Source organism: Toxotes jaculatrix, chromosome 15, assembly GCF_017976425.1.
Source record: "Toxotes jaculatrix isolate fToxJac2 chromosome 15, fToxJac2.pri, whole genome shotgun sequence".
In the NCBI taxonomy this organism is placed as follows: domain Eukaryota; kingdom Metazoa; phylum Chordata; class Actinopteri; family Toxotidae; genus Toxotes; species Toxotes jaculatrix.
Window position 1 is genome coordinate 16,151,399 of NC_054408.1, and position 18,309 is coordinate 16,169,707.

The window sequence follows — 18,309 nt, forward strand, 5'->3', positions numbered from 1 at the left end:
TTTTTAAATGTTTAAATTATATTAGCAGGCACTTATCCATATGTGAGGGTCAAGTTTATCGAATTCTTTTATCTCATTCAGTTGTCATGTAGCCTCACCACCCCTTTCACCCACCCACCTACCCCAGGACCTACCGCTAGGGAATCGAACGGTCTCAGTGGAGACCTGACAGTCAGAGTTTGGCTGCCTCTGCTCCATCAGCACATTAAGAAAAACTACTGTACTTCTTGTGTTTCTATAGCAACAGTTCCCACTCATGTCTTCAGGATACTGAGCAATGCGGAGAGTGAAGGAGAACTGCAATGACAGTCATACCTGAGTATTTTTGATTTAATTATAGTGACTGTTGCTAAATTAATGGTCAACCAATATTCATGTTTCCAGAATACAAAAGGGGATGTTTTTGGAATTAAGCATAAGACTGGTGAACACTCAGCTGATTGGCTTAAAAGCGGATCCACAGATCTGTGGTTTACATGGATTAAGTGAATGCAAATGACCATGTAAGCGTTAACTGCATCTGCAGTGATTTTTACTGTTGTGTAAGTGTACTCGTCCTTGGCTGTATCTTTACTTTGTTGCTTTTAAATACTTTTTTTTTCCTGAGTTCAATCTTCCACCCCTCCTGTTTCCTCTCTTTCTTTTTCTCATAATTCCTCTCTCCTGTTCCCTCCCCCTCTCCCTCCCTCTCTCTCTCAGGTGTTGATGAGTGACAGAAATGATGTGATGGCAGAACAGGCAGACAAGACAGATCAGAGCAGACTGTCTGCTGCATACTGAACCAACTGGATGCAACACAGAGCCTAGACAGGTAGGACTGGATTGTTAGATTTTTACTTTTCAGCAAGCTTTTGTGGGCACATTGAAATAAAGATTGCCAAAGCTTTACCAGATATTTAATGTTTCAAGACCTTCAACAAAGACTTTAAACTACTTTATCTTTAAAAGAACATTTTGAATGAAAAGCTTCCTTACATATATGAAAAGTAGAAGAAGGGATTAGAAAAACAGATTAAAGAACAAGCAAATGTTTTAAATAGTCAACTTTAATTTTTCAAGCAGTCACAACATACATATTGAACCAAAATGATATCAAAATGATTTGTCTGCTCCTAAAAAACAATTCCGGACAACACAATTTCTCTAAGCTGCTCTAATGCACAAATTTCTTTCCATTCTGCTTGCAGAATGGATTTCCCCAATTGCACTGAAGGGGTGTTTGCCACAAGCAGCGGTGGTTATGACACACTGGAGACCACTAAACTCCCTCCCAGTAAGATCCTGCTTACACTGACCCTGTCTGTACTGGCTATCCTGACTACATTCTTCAACTGCCTGGTGATCACAGCTATCGCAGTGACCCGCAAGTTGCACCACCCAGCCAACTACCTCATCTGCTCATTAGCAGTGACTGATCTGCTGGTGGCTGTGCTGGTCATGCCCTTCAGTATCATATACATCCAGAAGGAGAGCTGGGTCATGGGTCAGGTGGTGTGTACCATCTGGTTAAGTGTAGATATCACCTGTTGCACATGCTCCATCCTGCACCTTGCTGCAATTGCCATTGACCGTTACAGGGCCATTACCGATGCAGTGGAATACTCTCGCAAACGCACAGGGGCCAGGGCTGGCGCGATGGTGGTGGTGGTGTGGCTTTTGTCCATCCTTATCTCACTTCCTCCTCTACTGTGGCGATACTACAGCGGGGATGCAGACCAGGAAGACCAGTGCATCATCATCCACCATCACATGGCCTTCACCCTGTACTCCACCCTTGGAGCATTTTACATCCCCCTCCTGCTCATCCTCATCCTCTACTACAAAATCTACCGGGCTGCTCAGACCCTCTACATGCGCAGGGAAGCCAGCCGAGCCAGCCGTCACTCATGCATGACTAATGGGAGCATGATCCCCTCATCCTACCCTGCTAGAGATGGTGATGTTGATGGGGGGCCTCGAAGTCCAGAACCCATAAGCCCTCCAGAAAAGTCTTTCTCTGAACCCTCAACCGAGGAACCTCCACGCGAACGGGTACGTGTGTCGTCGAAGGCTTTTAAGTGCAAGTCACGCCGACATGAGTCACGTAGTGAGTCACGTAGGAGCCAGCTTTACCAAGGACCCCGGATCTCTGGCTCACGGGAGCGCAGAGCAGCATCCACATTGGGGTTGATAATAGGGGCCTTTGTCATCTGTTGGTTGCCATTTTTTGTCAAGGAGGTGATCGTCAACACCTGCAGCTCGTGCAGCACTTCAATGGAGATGGCTGACTTTCTGACGTGGTTGGGCTACCTCAATTCGCTGATCAACCCTCTCATCTACACCATTTTTAACGAAGACTTCAAAAAAGCTTTCCAGAGACTTGTTAGGTGCAGTCATTACCTCTGATGGTTACAATTATACATGATCATGCCAATACACCATCTAACGTACACACATAACAGAGAGTGGGTAAACTAATAACTGAAGGTCAGAGGCTACGTACTGAATACTGACTTTAGTGTGCTGAGAGAGAATAATCTCAACGAGGGAAGGGTTGACACCCATTTCCAGACACTCCACCAGGCACTTCAGCGGCCTAAATGGCACCAGCTCAGCAATGAGCTTCACAGTGAAGTTCCACATTGAGATCCAAGTCCTGCTATTAATAGAACAGCCTGAGATCTCCTTGATGTTAATTGGCGTGTGTGAAGGGACACTGACATGTTGGTTTTTAGAAAATGGGCCATTGCTGACCTTTTTGAGGTCTGAGTTCTGAGCATTAATGATCAGCCCCATTTAAAGGTCTTGAAATAACTGACCATTATCTCTGTTCCATCTAATGACCTCCCCTCTATCTAGTCCAAGCTGCTAGCTGAAATACAGAACATGTGTAAAATACCACAGCATATAAAGTTGTGACTTTCTGTGGCCATGATATAATGCAGGGTGACTTTTACCTGACTGACTGTCACAGTAATTGTTAACAGAAGAAGCTGTTGAATGAGATATAAATATATTCAGCCTTCCAAAACATTCCAACAAATAAATAAATTTATATATTGTTAAAGCTCCTAGTCACACAATGGTAAGTGATGCTGACTTAATTCATTTGACAGTCTAGAAATGGGAAGTTATTGCTTGCTTTTCATAAACCTGAGCCTAACATGCCATGTATTAAATGTTTAAGATTAACAGCTAAGAATGCCTTAAGTGTGACGAAAGGTTTTTTTTTTGATCTGGGACCAAATCATATCACTAATAACATATATTGAAATGTAAAATTTACTTGGGGACCAAGATATTTTTTGTTCTAATTTTTGCTATGAAAGGTTAACTTTCAGGAGAAATTTTAAGATTTAAGATTTACGGTTACAGGTCTATATACTTTTGCCACTTTAATTGACATTTTTGCACAAGCCTTTATGTTCCTTTGAGGTTTTTTTTTTCTTAAGTATTATTTATTTGTTTGTCCTGGAGCCATTAGAGACCCCCTCCCATGTCACTCCCACACAATAGCCAGCACTGGGTTAATGAATGTGAGAGCCATTGGAGAGATCCTCATTACATTACTCCCACTCAAGTACTTGGAATAGAACTACTATTTCTTTACTGCCTCCAAGAGGGCACATGATATGTTGATGGAAATTTTGTGGATGAGTCAAGTGAGAGGGTGTACTGTATGCCAGGGAGATAATACACGGTGTGCCATATATTTACATACATCTCTGACAGTATGACCAGTATTTGTATACTGTTTCTTTCTTTGTCTCTCTGTCTCAATAATCAATAATAAACAGTCCACAGCTGAATGATCTCCCGCTGTTCTTCTCTGATTTAATAATTGTTTTTTTTTTTTTTTGAGTGATGAATTGGTGTTTGAGACAAGTACAGTATATTTGCTATGTGTATGGGCAGAGTAGTGGAAGGAATAAGAGAAATGATATCTCACTGCTAATCTGTATCTGTAAATGACTGCTGATATAATATACTCCAACCCCATATTTTAGTCTGTTGGCATTCTGCTGGTACATGTGGTTACATATTCTGATATGATGGCTCCCCCTTGTGGCCAGCAGGAAGACTCCAGACTTTCCAGGCTGTGAAGAACTGTAGCTCTCTTATTATTATGGTATTGTTAATTTTGCCTCCCTTATAAAACAAAAGCATTGATGTGCAGGTCCTTTCTATCTCATAGGCTATGATTTATGGAAACATTAAACCAAAAACTAAATCCCTAAATTAACTCTAGATGATTTGTGATAATGACTCTTTTCTCATGTATCCACATCTTACCCAGCCCTCCCATTAAAGCCAGCTGTTAGTCTTCATGAGAACAGAAGGTTCATTTTCCTCTGGCTTATCAAACTTATTGTTACAAGGATCATGTTCAAATACTGTTGTCTATTTTGAAAATGAGGGAAGCAGAATGTGACTTTCCCAGTCTATTCTCACCAGAAACACAATGAATTCCCAGTTACAGCTTCACACACGATTGCTGTGGAGAAGGTTCAGACAGCAAAATGCTTTCTCTGAAACCCATGGTGTTTCTATTTTACCTGTCAGTGGGGAACAGTCAGGATGTATAAGTTGTATTAATTGAAGTTGTCTGTGAAGATTCTCAGTCATCCAGGTCATGGTATTTCCAAAATCTATTGAATGGCAACTGGACTTGCTTGAGAGTCTTGAAAATATTTCAACTCTTCAAGAATCTCAAGCAAGTTGCCTTTTGATAGATTTTGGAAATTAATTGAAGTTCATGCCACCACCACCCCAAGGCTCTTCATTACTATGGCATCGAGAAGCACATATCTACCACAGAGGTGCCACTACCAGAAATAAAACCGGTCCCAGCAGTGGTTTGCAAGTGTTTTACCTCTGAACCACCTTATTATGACCCACATTGAAGTTTCAAATGTTTTCAAAGAGTTTGAACTATAATGAGTATAGGCTACAATAGCAGAGTGTCCATGTTCATGTATACACAGGCTTGTGAGGTCCTCTCACAAACCCTCTGAGTCTTGCTGCCCAGTCAGTCTCCATAGCACACAAACAACTGCTGCAGCATAGCAGCATGTACACTCCCCAGGGAACATCAGTGCAGGTATCAGGCACAGACGAAGCAAAGCTATCTCTCTTTCTCCAGCCTCTAGCTGAGTTGGGCAGAACCTTAAAGAAATGTTCTTGTTTTCAGGGGTAAAGATTGTGCCAAATTCCTACTCACTAACAGTTAACAATTGTAAGGTGCAGGGATTTTCTGCACATGCTCTTTTCTGATATTATTGTCACCATTAATATCCTAACTGACAGCAGGATTCACATGTTTGGCTTTTGAAAGTCAAACTTTCAATTCTTCTATACAGTGTATTCAGATTTTACTAAAAATGCTGTAACCTTTTATTTAAGCATGTGATTATTCCACTTGTTTTTAAGAGTTGTCTAAATTGGATCCTGTAACACTCAAAAATGGTTGATAGTAAATAGTACTGTTAACACTTTCCTTCATATCTAAGATTATACTTATGTTATCTTTCACAGACAAAGGCTCTGTGTGATGACAACTTAAATGTGAGCCATTTATTCTGATATTTGAATTGCCATCTTATATAAAAATTAACCCAGCTCAATAGTCTTGATGTCCTGTTTGTAGTACTGTAACAGTTGGAATTGTAAATTAAAAAAAAAAAAATCAATCAATCAAAATGAACAGCAGTTGTTTTAACTGTGATGGAATAATTATCTCATGTAAATTTCAAGTCTCAACAAGTTGATTTTCTTGGGGAACCTGCATCAAGTAAAAACGTAGGCTATAGATAATATACATCGTTTTATTGACAGTGGATAATCTAGATCTTAACAGTTTTTGCTCAATGACATCGTATAGCAATATGATGTTGTACAGGGGCTAACAGGCTACAAGTATTTTTTATTATTTATTTTTTATTCTGTCAATAGGCCCATTCGTCCAAACAGCTTGATTTTAATCAACGACTTAATGTTTTAAGATTTAAAAGACATTTAAATTTTGGAGATGTTTGTTTATTGTACATTGAACATAACCTTAAAAACTTTATTAACGTAATTTGTAATTACAGTGTTGCCAGGTTGGTTGTGCTTTATCACGGGAGATGGGAGGATGCCACCTTACAAACCTGGCAACGTTGACTATGCGCTGGATACAGCCCCCAGTATGGCGGACAGCGAGAGTGATTTGGAGACAGACGGGCTGGAATTAGCCCTGGACACACTGTGTAACAGACACTGCAGCAATGAGTCGTCTCTGAAAAGCAAGGACTATTGCTCTGAGTTTTGTGAGGTATGTTAGACTCCATTTTGTTGGGTGGTCTGCCTAGTCGGTGTCTGTTTATTGCTAACGCTACTAGCTTCGCTGGCTAAGATTAGCCTCCAGACTAGCTCTAATAATGCAGTTGTGTAGCTAGCTGCGGCTGTGGCACAGCCCACCAGAAACGCAACAGAAATAATTAACAGAATGTAGGAAAGTATACGCTGGGTTCCTGGCTAAGTAACTCCATGTGATAACTCTGTTTTGGAGATCTCTCCCTGGCATTTCATAATGCTTAGCTTTATACCAAGTCCGTTAAGCTAAGCTAATTAACCGTATGAGGGCTTTTAGCGACCTGTGTTTTTAGCAGCACTGTATGTGACAGTGAGTAAAACACAGCATGTTCTGCTCTCAGATGCTACTAGTTGACATGAAATGCGAGATTGGGTAAGCGAGGTTGAATACAAAAAGAGTTATGGCCACCAAGAGAAAACTTTTTAGCCATCATGTAACATAGTGTTATCAACAGTAACATTAGTTTAAAGAGTACAAGGTGCACTTACTGCAAACCACAAGACAGTGAAGTCATTATATGTGTTCCTGTCACACATCAGTTTGATTTTAGCCTGTTTTTTAAGAAACAAGTATTAATGATATTTGAGCCAAATTATTTTACTAGACTTTTCTCAATAATACATTAGTGAGTCCCACCTTTTGCACTGTTACTGTGAAGATGTTTAGTCAGAACAGAGTTGTAGCATGATGAGTCATAAAACATAACAAGGTATGACACCACAGTAAAAACGGTTTGAGACAGTGAAAGTTCAAAAGATGCTTTGTAAGATTTTTTTCCTTCACTTTTTACACACTTTGTGTTGTAGATTTAATTATAAATGGTAGAAAATGCCATGTTTGTCCATCAATCTACTCTCAATAACCCATGACAAAGTGAAATTTTGTTTTTAAATATCTTTTATTAAAAACAATAACATAGTAATGAAATTGAAAACTGAAATCTGTCATTTACAAAAGTACTCAGACCTTTTGATGTGGAACTCCAAACTGTGGCCATGTGCTTCCCGTTTGCTTAATTAAACTTGAGAAATAACTAGAACTGATTGGAGTCCACCTGTGGCAAATTTAAGTAATTGGACATTGTTTGGAAAGGCACACTTGTATATAAGCCATGAACCACACACCAAGCCAAGATGTTGAGTGTTTCCAGAAGCACAGTCACATTAATAACTATAAAATGGAAGAAGCTTGTAGCCACTAGGACTCGTCTTAGAGTTGGCTGTCTTACCAAACTGAGTAACCGGGCAAAAAGGGCCTTGGTTAGGGAGGTGACCAAGAACCAAAGGATCACTCTAACTGTGCTTCAAAAATCCTCTTCAGAGAAAAGAGACCCTGCTGGAAGGACGACCAGCTCAGCAGCCTTATGAGTAAAAGGCAGCATTTAAAGGACTCTGAGCACATGAGTTAAAAGACCCTCTCTTTGGGGAGAGCCCCAAACACTGTGTGTGGCAAACACCAGGCACTGCTCATCACCTGGGCGCAGCATCATGCTTCCCAGCAGCAGGGACAAGGAGACTGGTCAAAATTTAGGGAAGAATGAATGCAGCCAAATACAGAGAGGTTCTGGACAAAAACCTGCTCCACAGTGCATGCGACCTGAGACTTGGGGCAATGGTTCACCTTTCAGCACAGCAGTGACCCAGAGCACACAGCCAAAACAACACTGGAGTGGCTTTGGGACAAGTCCTTGAGAGGACCAACCAGACATAAACCTCATAGAACATCTGTGGAGAGACCTGAAGATGGCAGTTCAGCCCATTTCTTTTAAGTAAAAGAACATATGTAGTGTTTGGTCATAAGACTATGTAAGATTAACTTGTGTATGTTTTTGTGTTCTTGTCTATGCATCCTATGTTCTTCCTGTACAGCTCGTTGAGGAGTACACAGGGCAATGTCAAGTTCCTCTCCCGCAGCTGAAGGTGCTGCGGACAGCACTCTGCAGTTTCACCAAAGCCACTGCTGCCTTCCCTGATGACTGCCAGCACGTCCACTATGTTCTCAGTAGTCTGGCCTTGTAAGTAGTTTATCACTTGTAAACTGAATATTATTTGTTGATGAACAGAGCTATTGGTTTTTCCTCTCCCATTTCAATAACTGTCACCAAAAAGCATGGCACGTCAACTTCAGGTTAGAACCAGTTGCTGCCATTCGTAGCCATGTGTGGAACTGTTTTAGCACGAGTGACCCCTGTAGGAAAAACTCTCTCTTGTAACAAAATGTTGTTCCTTGTGGACCACAGTACAACTAGAACAGACATTAGGATGGGTCCAAAACAATAAATAGGTGCAAAAAACAAAACAAATGTCAACTAAAACTGAAAATTTGACAAAATGAATCGGTGTAAACACCGCACAGCCTTATGGGTAACAGTAGGCTGTTGTCTCATTAACTGTGAGGTGTTTTTTTTTTTTGCCAAACTGTTTTTTTTCTTTCACCATCTTGCAGGAGCTTCTTTGAACTGATGCTGTTTTTCAGCAAAGAAGAATTTTTGGAAGACCCTTTAAAAGACATCCTTGATTGTTTTCAGGTGACAAAAACTGACCCACTGTCCTTTTTTCCACTTATTCTCACAATGCACTTTCATAAGTCCTAGCTGCCATGCCTGTCATTAGAAACCTATGCAACAGTCAGTCTTATACCAGTGTTTTATATATATATATATATACACACACTCTGCAGGAGTGTCACTCTCAGCTCCTGAGGCATAGGAATGGCTACCTTCAGCATGTGAAGCAGATCATCAAAGCAGGAGGCCCATGGGAGAATCCAGTGCTGCAAGGAATCATGAAGGAGACAGACTTGTCATCAAAAGCGGGTAAGCTCCTGACCATATTTAATTGGTGATAGAGAATGAACATCAAGAGCACTGCATTTTCAAGTGGAGCACTCCACTTCTGTAACCAGACTTAGTCTTGATAAGACCCATTGGGTTTGTGTCATCTGCAGACGTAACCAGCTTAATTGAGCGGTACAGACTGGAGAGGAGTGGTGAGAGCACACAGCTCTGTGGAGCAGCAGTGAGAGATTGATCCTTGATTGCCTGACGGGTTGTGTTCTAGCTTCACCTTCCTGTCAGCCATTCCCCAACAACTAACAACTGTCAGACTGCCAGTCCACACTCTTAGATGGAGAAGTTCAGCTGCTGCTGTGCTCTGTTGATTTGCTCTGAAATGTTGTGCTGAATGCAGATTTAGTCCACAAGCATGACTTCAGCATTGGAGCCCCAAGGGTGAGGGTGATGTAGGATATACTGGAGGCTCAGGTTGGCTGTGCCTTTACTCAGTTTCAGGATTATGTCATACTCATACCATGTGTAATGTTTTTCTTCCTGTTTTGTTTTGTTCAGTCCTAGTTTTAAGAAGATCTGAGATCATTGATGCAGCGTTCCTCAGAATTTGTTTGCAGGTTCTCCAGGCTGTCATGGTTAAAAGTTTTAAAAATATTTTTGGTTCCTCAGATAATAAGACAACCGCTGGCCAGTCACATTTTGGCTGTCTTGTACATAAGATTGTACAAAACATCAAACCCTTTATATCAGAGATTAACAGAACACAGTGGCCAGTATAGAATTCTAATGACACCAACATCAGCATCATTCTATTTAAAATTACTCAACCCATATTTGTGTGTAAAGTAGCCCATGTCATGTACATTAACATGTGATTCCCTCCCATGTAGTTGAGGAGTACTTGAGCTCGGAGTTGCCAGTATTCTTGGAGCTACGGGTTCGTTATCTGCAAGCCTGTGAACGGATGCAGGAAGCTATGGCCCTGGCTAAAAGCTGCCTGGAAAATCACGAGGCTGGAAAGCACCTGTACTTTCATCAGGCCTACCTGACCTGCCTCTACAAGGCCTCACTGCATGAACATCTCCACAAAGAGGTAAGAGATGATGTGCAACACAGGCAAAGCAGGAAGGATTAGCAGTGTGAAAAAAAAAATATGGGGGTAGCGTACATGAATGTGTTTGTCCCTTCAGATAGGGCGGAGGTGCAGATGAATAGAAAGGATTATACTGGCCACAGTGAAGGGAAAAAAAATTATTCTGTGGTCTATATTGTTGGACGATGATATGAATAGAGTCAAATATATAAATCAAACAAACCCAGATATAGTGAAAATGTTAAATAAATGCTTAATACACATTATTATGAAAAATACATTCCATAACAATTTTTGTGGTACAAGTAGAATTTAATAAACCACATTCTTTTGATTTAAAATTTGGTGTATTTTTTAACACTTGTGTGTGTGTGTGTGTGTGCTTCCACATATATTTTTCCTTAGATGGCAGAGATAGATGGCCGTGATGCAGTGGAGATAATCTGCAACACAGAGAGTGTTGAAAAAGATGAGCTCCTGTTGTCACTGTGTAAAGCTTTCCTTACCCAGCATCTACACAATGGAGACATGTATTACATCTGGTAATTATTATCTTTAGACAAGTGCATCATGCTAATATAAAAATAGAATACCTTCTCAGTTGCCATAGTAGAATCATATTTTCCATAACTTTCAGTAGCATTCTGACTGAGTGTTTGCTCCAAATGTGTGCGTTATGTCTGTGAGTAGTTGGATGGATACATACATTGATTTCTTAATTTGGTTTATTACTCCTCTCTGTTTATTGACTTTGGAATGATAACATATGTTGTTTAATGAAAATATAACAAAACATATCTCTCTCTCTCTCTATATATATATATATGTGTGTGTGTGTATGTATATATTTATATACACAAAGTATTTGACTTGTCATCCGTTTCCTTCCTACAGGGACCTGGTGTTCATCTGGAGTAGGTTGCATCTTAGGGCCCATCCCTCCAGACAAGGCTTCTTGGCTGAGTGCTTACAGCTGGCTTCCTCTGCTACCAATGTCAGAGCCATCTTCCCCTTCATCAAGCTGGTCACCACCGAGGTGCGACATGACATACCAGCATCATGTTTTTCCCACACCATGCTCCTCATGACAAGCAATAAGAAAAAAAAGCTCAGCGCATTGTCTGAAGCTTGCATCTGTATTGACAAGCTGCTAACACTTTGATCTGATAAGGGTCTTATTCTGTACGTCATACCAGAGGAAGATAATAGTTGGAACAGAACTTAACAGTTTGAAGCATGCAGCCCGACTCCGGCGTCATCCGTTTCCATCGGAAAACAAAGCCATTGTATTTCTTTCTTTTATGCAAATAAAATGTAAACAGTGTAGACTTTGGTAGTCAAAATTAGCTAATGTTTATTTCTAATATTTATTTCTAATATTTATTTCTTTTTTTTGAACAGGTGGGTGGTGAAGGAATCCAGGTGTGTGTGGAGCTTTGTGCCAGGGCCTTGCAGCTGTGTGACATGCAGGCTGACTCTGTAACCCGGTCACTGGTCTGCAAGACTATCGCCTTCCTGCTGCCTCATGACTTGGAGATCTGTCGAGCATGTGCCCTGCTGGTCTTCTGCCAGGAACGCAGCCTGGAGGCTTACCGAACCGTCTGCCTGCTTTACATGCATCCTGACCAGGAGCCGCATCCCCACAACAGCCCTGTCCGGACCAGTGTTCGCTTCCATATTCTGCAGGTTGGAGGGGGTGAAGAGGGAATATCTTCAGCTTCATTTGATAAATTGGAAGTATTAGCATCATGGTTTGTGCCAAACATTTTTGCGTCTTTGTTTTCCAGATGCTGAAGGAGCGTCTGTGCTTTGACCCTGAGTTTTGGAACTTCCTGACCCTCAGGACTCATTGCTTGGAGCTGATAAGTGACAAGGTCATGAAGGCTGCTGTTCTAAATGAGATGAAGGAAGAGGAGAAGGAATACAGTGAACAGCCATTAGCAAATAATTGTTTAAATGACTCATGCACTCAAGGTTTTGATTTGTGCCAGTGCACTGAAGCTACATTTGTGAACCAAGACCTTCCAGAAGAGCAGATTATAGATGGAGAGGCCGGAAAGTGTGTTTCTCCATCAGATAATGCTGTCTTGAAGAGGAGAAAGTGGAGGAGGAGACTGCGAAGGAGAAAACATTCTGCATCTGACGATGAGGCAGACCCTGGTGACGATCCAGAGATCAAATACAATCTCAAGTACACCTCAATGGGTAATAAGCCCATGTATTCACTGAGACGCAATCACGCTAACATGGAAAGTTCTATCTCTGCAAAGCTCCCTCTGAACCGCAAGAGAGAGTATTTGTCTAGATGTGTGAAGAGCCAAATTCTGAAAAGGAAAGGTCGGAAGAAAAGATGGTTACAGGGTCTCCCAAAACCAGAGCAGGTACAGATAGTTAAAGAGAAGAAGGTCAAAGTTAAAGGGAAAAAACGGGGAAGGAAACCTTTACTCAGATTCGAACTATCTTACCCTGATAATGAAATACTCCTTACTGAGGAAGAATCTGGTTTTGTTGAGAAAACTGACACAGAAGACAAAGAGCAGGATATGGCTGGTCTGGAGAATGAACTTAGGCAAAAGAGTGAACCCAAACAGCTTGAGCCGGAAAATGGACTCAGGAAACATACTGACTTGGTCTGCGTTAGCAGTCTCAGTGAGCAAACCCAAGAGGAATCTGAGACACAGCTTGGTTCCAAGCTTAGGGAAGGTCCTCCTAATGAGCATCAAGCTGCTGTTCCTGCTGTCGAAGCGGATCCTGAGCTCGATGGACCACCCTTAGAGTTACTGGATTGTCCAGTAGAACTGTTACACAGTTACTCCCTTAAATCCAAAAAGCCTGAAAGTGAGAAACTGCAACCTCAAGAATCCTCAGCAGCAGATGAGCTTAATGGTGATGCAGAACAGGAGTCCCAACCCACAGTGGAAACAGAAGTCTCAAATACTGAGGTCAGTTATTTGTCTGTAACTACCCACCTGGGAATTTGAATATGTAGATTTATGAAACGGTGGTATTAGTCGTGTTCTGTTTTGAATAAACCATACAACACTGGAAGTGGTGTGTTCACACATACACACTTGTGAGTACAGTATTTCAGAAAAAGAATATTTATCCATCCAGACCTTTTTGATTGATATTCTGCTGAGTTTTTCTGGTTCACTCATCGCACTCATTTCAGTGGCTTGTTGTCCTTTTTCCAGGTGAAAGCCAAGAGAACATGGAAGGACAGAGTACTCCGTACACAACAGTATGCCCACTTGACGTATCACTGCAACTTCTGCCGCAAAGACTATAAAGGCTTGAATGTTATGAGGCACGCTCTCTCACACCTTAAGAGTAGCAAACTAAGATGTATACTTTGTGGAAAATGCTTTAAACAGCTTCCTTTTGCCAAAAAGCACGTTCTGGACCACATTGATGAAATGTGCAAGCAAAAGCCCCCTGATAAGGAGCCATGCACCGAGGACACCCTAGCTGCTAATGGAATAGCAGATAATGTGGAAAATCAGAACCAGCCTCAGGATGAAAATCAGACTTCCCTTTCTGATGAGGAAACTCCTGAACAGAAACCTGGAGGCAAAACTAAAGTTTCCAGCCTCAAGAGGGAAGATCGAATCATCAGAAACCTCCGCACCCTCATCAAAAAGACATCTGTGCTTCACAAAAAGTGCAAGAACCCAAATGCAAACATTTTCAAGCAGGTAGATTTCAAGGATGAGCAGGTCGTCATTAAAGATGGCCTGGTGATCGTAAGAGATCCGTCTGTGATTGAGAAGGAGGGGGAAGAAGAGGGGAAGGAGAACCCAGGAGGAGAAAATGGCTACGGTGTGGACATCACATATCACCTGTGCCCTTCAGAGTCCTGTGATAGAGTGTTCTTGAGGATCAGCACCACACTAACGAGGCATGCTATCAAATGCCATATCAGTGAAGAGAAGGTGCTGGAGAAGACTTTTGTTTGGGCCAAGCACAAGTGTACCCTCTGCCTCAGGTAACATGCACAGTGTATCCGGCACCACTGACTAACTTAACGTGACCATTTTCACATAATTAACTGTTCATGATTGTGTCTGCACTGGCATTATAAGAACTGTATCTGTATTTTATACAATTTAAAAACATGTTTATCTGCTCTGTTATGTAAAAAATCATTAACTGGTTGCAATTAGAAAGTGGGAAATGGGATGTCTTTATTACAGAACCGTTAATTTCCACTATAGCTGGCCACCAATACAGATTCCCAATTCTACATCTAGTACCTAAATCGCAAAATGAATTAAGTTATGAACCAATCAGTAACTCATACCTTTTGAGAAAATACATGTGGGACCAATAATGTAAAACATGGACGATGACAACATCTCTCAGTTGTAAATACAGGTTTTAGTTTCATTTTGTTCATTTTTAAATTTCACCTTTTTTTTTAATACATTCAAAAGAAGTTGTTTATTATTCAGTCTGCTGCTACATAGTGCAAACTTTAGTGCAAACTATCTTGTACTGACTGTGCTTTCCTCCAACAGGCAGATACAGTTTTTCCAGCATTACAAAGACCACATGAAGCTCCACAATACTCCTCTCCAACACTTCTGTTACCATCTAGAGTGTAACCAGCGTTTCTTGACACAGCAGGAACTGAAGGACCATGTCAACACCCACCAGCCCTTCAGGCCCCAGTGTCCTTTCACAGACTGTGAGAAGCTCTTCTCAACCCTTCAGGGCCTCTATGACCATGAATGGAGACACTACATCCCAGCTCCTCAGAGAGAGGAGCTGGAGTTGGGACCCAGCAGACAGAAAAAGCAAAATGCTGAAGCTCCGTGGAAGCAGAGGGTGAAGGTGGAGGAGTTATGGCTGCAGAATAAAAAGGGGCAGAGGGAGAGTCCCACTCCTGATCACGTTGAGGCCTCCAAGCTTGAGGATCTCAGGGAAATGAGCAAAACTGAAGAGCAGGATTGCGAAGTAAATGTTCCAAACAGTGGTGAAGACCTGTCTAAATCAGATAATTATTCAGTCAGTTATGAGCCCATGGACAACAGCAAAGCCACCATAAATGGATTTGAGGATGAGACAAGAAACGTGTCAGATGGACCAAACTCCACGTCACATACTGGTGCTGATGCAAGCGCTCCAAGTAAGAAGTGTCGAAAAAGGACGCCGATCGAGTGGGACCCTTTGAATGTCCGAGACCTCGAGGATTTGTCTACTCTGGCTGAGGGAGTCCAGCAGAAACTGGGGGAGCCGCACATCACCGAGCACAAATCCTTCAAACCCGAAGATCCCTCCTACGCGACTTTTGTCAAAGCCCCCTTCATCCGGCCGCCACCCTCCACCTACTTGGATGAATCTCTGCTCTCAATGCGCAAGAGGAGGTCCACTGACGAGACCGCTCTGAGGAAAAATGTTTACTGGAGCAATAAGAAAAAGAAGGAGCCCGTCCCAGAGAAGGAGCAGCAGGTTAATGTCGTGGCCCCTGAACAGAAGATCAGACATCGCTGCAACAAATGTCTGTCCTCCTTCAGCAGCTTAGAAGAATTACAGAAACACCAAGCCCTTAACACCTGCTCTGCACTCTTTGGCTTTGATTCGGATGATGAAAGTAAGTATACTTGATTCACTGATTATAAAATGTATAAACCCATTATTGTATGAATGTTCCCAACCCCTTTGAACCATTTGATAATTGTTTTTATTTTATTTTATTTTTTTTTTAGATTAGTAGTGCATGAAGAGGAGCTGAAGCCGGAGTGACCTTTATACTCACCTGTCACCTGGCTCAGGGCAAGTCTTGAGGATAAATGAACACTGGAACCCTTTCTCCATACTCAGATACAGCACGTGTTTAATTCTCAGATAACAATTTCTTTAAACAAAGGCAGGATATGCGCCAAAAATAGTTAATTGGAGGATTTTATCAATTGATAAAATTTCTGAAGCAATACTTAATACTAAAACTAGCTTATAACACATTGTTTTTCTTCCAAACATCATCAGTGTGCACTTTGTCCAATAGGGGAAAAAAATCAGTTATAAATCTATTAATTCTTGTAATCTAGGATAGGTCAATATTTATTCACCTTTTCAACAAAATTGGTTACGAAGACAAATGTTGTTGTTCTCAGCAGATGTGAAAGAGCAAAGCCTGGGAACTGAGACACCAAATACAGTACAAAGTACGTACAGCCATAAAATAACTTCACACAAATCCCAGTATTCCCTTTTTAGACCACATAATGTCAGTGTTATGACAAACACACTGTGGTTTGTGAACCTGATTTGGAAAAGATGCTGCTCATTTTGCATTTCTAAAACACTGTTACTGAAACAGCTACACACTGTTTCAAACTGAATCTGAAACTTATTCCACAGCAAGTACTGACAAATTTAATTCAGTCATTAATTTTCATTTTTCCTGAATAGGTAGAAGGAGGCAGAGCTGGATGTATGGATAAATAAAACCCTTTGGCCTTCTCTAGCATCCATGCATGCTTAGAGGTCAGTAATCCATCACATTACACAATTATGAAAATAGTTTCCCAGTCTGCCTGGTCTGTTTCTTTGTTGCCATGACTGCTGTCAGTCACTCAACAAATGAGCTGCAAACACTTTATTGGGTATAGTTTGCACCGTACTCTGAGTCAGACGTCAGGGCTATACAAAATCCCCCTCATGCTTTTGGCAAACTGCATCCCTCCCTTTAGAACCTGGTGCAGCTACAAAAAATTAAATGTCACTTCCTAGAAATGCCAGTGGATTTTAATAGTTCATTTCTTTTTATCTTTCAGTTAAACCTGTTGACACTATAAGGTACAAGTCCATTTGGGTCATATGCTGAAGTCAGGTCAAGTGAGCTGTGGATCAATCAGTTTATTTAATTTTTATTTTTGCGACGATTTCAAAGAAAAAAAAAACGTGTCCATCAACCTGATTTCCTGTCCCATTGTACTCAGAGGGACATCTTCCACATCTGGCTCCCTCAGCTGGGGTGTTCGAAATGATGCCGGAGACAAGGCATCATTAATGGCTTATGGTTTAAAAGCACTATCCTGTTCTATCCTTTAGAGTGTGGATTTTACATGCAGTAAATCATTACCAGTGTTTTTCAACTGTATGAAATATAGTGAAAAATCATGGTAATTTATGGGAAGCTGAGCTCAGTGTGTGTTGCCCTGTATGTTCAGAATGTATAGTCTTCCAAATGAATCATGCACCACTCTAAGCTTTGGTCTATATAGAGGATGTATAAAAAAAAAAAAAAAAAAAAAGGTTCATTAGACATGACAGTGATAGTGGATATGTGGTGGTTGTGTCCTCTCTCCACATCAGTAAACTATTCAAATTTATTTCAATTCTGAATAAATCCTCCAAACCCGTGTCACATACACAAACTTTTAAGAGGAGGTTTTCACAGCTCAAACTGTGTGGACTGTTGGTTTTTTTTGTTGTTAGGCAGGTTTGGGTTCTCCCTTTGTTAACTAGTCCTCTGGTCATGGTATGACAACATGAATCACTTGACTCTTTAAGGCCGTGACCAAAATGTCTGAAACCATGTAAACCTGCCTTCATACTGTCACACTAATTCTCTGTACAGCGTATGAATTATTCACCATTTTGTTAGTGCCAAGACTGAATCAGTGTTAGACTGTAGGTAAAGATAAACATTAAAAACAGTAATATAGTTCCGGGTTGCTTTGAATTTTAAAGTTTTTCATCGTTACTCAGTTGAACTCAACGATCATGTATCTCATGCTGTAGAATATTTTACATTGGTCCTTTGTTTTGTATATACTTTTGAGATCTGTTTGATAACTTTTTAACATAATGTTTTTATGGGACTGTGCACTTAAACCTGCTTATTTATATGTACAAATGTGAATAGTTTGGATTTGTAAAGGTAATGATTCCTCATCTATTTTTCTTAAAGAAAAGGTGATTAAATTTGTTTGAATAAACAAATGACGAATCTAAAAATCTGTTGTCACGGGTGATAGTTATATTTTTGGTTTATAATATTTGTTGTAAATTACGCGTGCACACAAACAACCAAAGACAGTTTTGCAGTTCTTATGTTACATGCAATGAGATGATACAGTAAAAGAG

At 40.9% G+C, this 18,309-nt stretch overlaps 2 protein-coding genes across 12 annotated transcripts; both read left to right on the forward strand.

The window, feature by feature from the left end:
- The first annotated feature begins 752 nt into the window (after window positions 1–752).
- On the forward strand, window positions 753–2,385 carry htr1fa (5-hydroxytryptamine (serotonin) receptor 1Fa). The gene is made up of 2 exons (XM_041056337.1): window positions 753–811; window positions 1,188–2,385. The coding sequence occupies exon 2, from the start codon at window positions 1,189–1,191 to the stop codon at window positions 2,383–2,385; it is 1,197 nt and encodes a 398-aa protein (XP_040912271.1). The 5' UTR covers window positions 753–811; window position 1,188.
- Window positions 2,386–6,163: 3,778 nt separating this feature from the next.
- LOC121193905 lies at window positions 6,164–18,307 on the forward strand. 11 transcript variants are annotated; one of them, XR_005895340.1, is made up of 15 exons: window positions 6,164–6,292; window positions 8,203–8,348; window positions 8,780–8,861; window positions 9,014–9,149; window positions 9,281–9,322; window positions 10,013–10,215; window positions 10,621–10,757; window positions 11,110–11,251; window positions 11,617–11,901; window positions 12,003–13,157; window positions 13,410–14,200; window positions 14,733–15,808; window positions 15,924–16,704; window positions 16,995–17,050; window positions 17,160–18,307. XR_005895340.1 is itself a non-coding variant. In XM_041056331.1 (13 exons), exons 1-13 carry the CDS (start codon window positions 6,167–6,169, stop codon window positions 15,926–15,928), a joined length of 4,326 nt encoding a protein of 1,441 aa, XP_040912265.1. In that variant the 5' UTR covers window positions 6,164–6,166; the 3' UTR covers window positions 15,929–18,307. The 11 variants fall into 11 exon arrangements, 2 of the variants coding, with proteins under 2 accessions (XP_040912265.1, XP_040912266.1); XR_005895339.1 differs by having other exon boundaries at window positions 15,924–16,382; window positions 16,630–16,704; window positions 16,995–18,307; XR_005895342.1 differs by having other exon boundaries at window positions 15,924–16,382.
- The last annotated feature ends 2 nt before the right edge of the window (window positions 18,308–18,309 follow it).

Coding starts and splice junctions, on each gene's coding strand:
- htr1fa (XM_041056337.1), top strand. CDS start 1,189: ATGGATTTCCCCAATTGCACTGAAGGGGTGTTTGCCACAAGCAGCGGT.
- LOC121193905 (XM_041056331.1), top strand. CDS start 6,167: ATGGCGGACAGCGAGAGTGATTTGGAGACAGACGGGCTGGAATTAGCC. Junction 11,902..12,002: donor TTCGCTTCCATATTCTGCAG/GTTGGAGGGGGT, acceptor TTTGTTTTCCAG/ATGCTGAAGGAGCGTCTGTG. Junction 14,201..14,732: donor AAGTGTACCCTCTGCCTCAG/GTAACATGCACA, acceptor TTCCTCCAACAG/GCAGATACAGTTTTTCCAGC.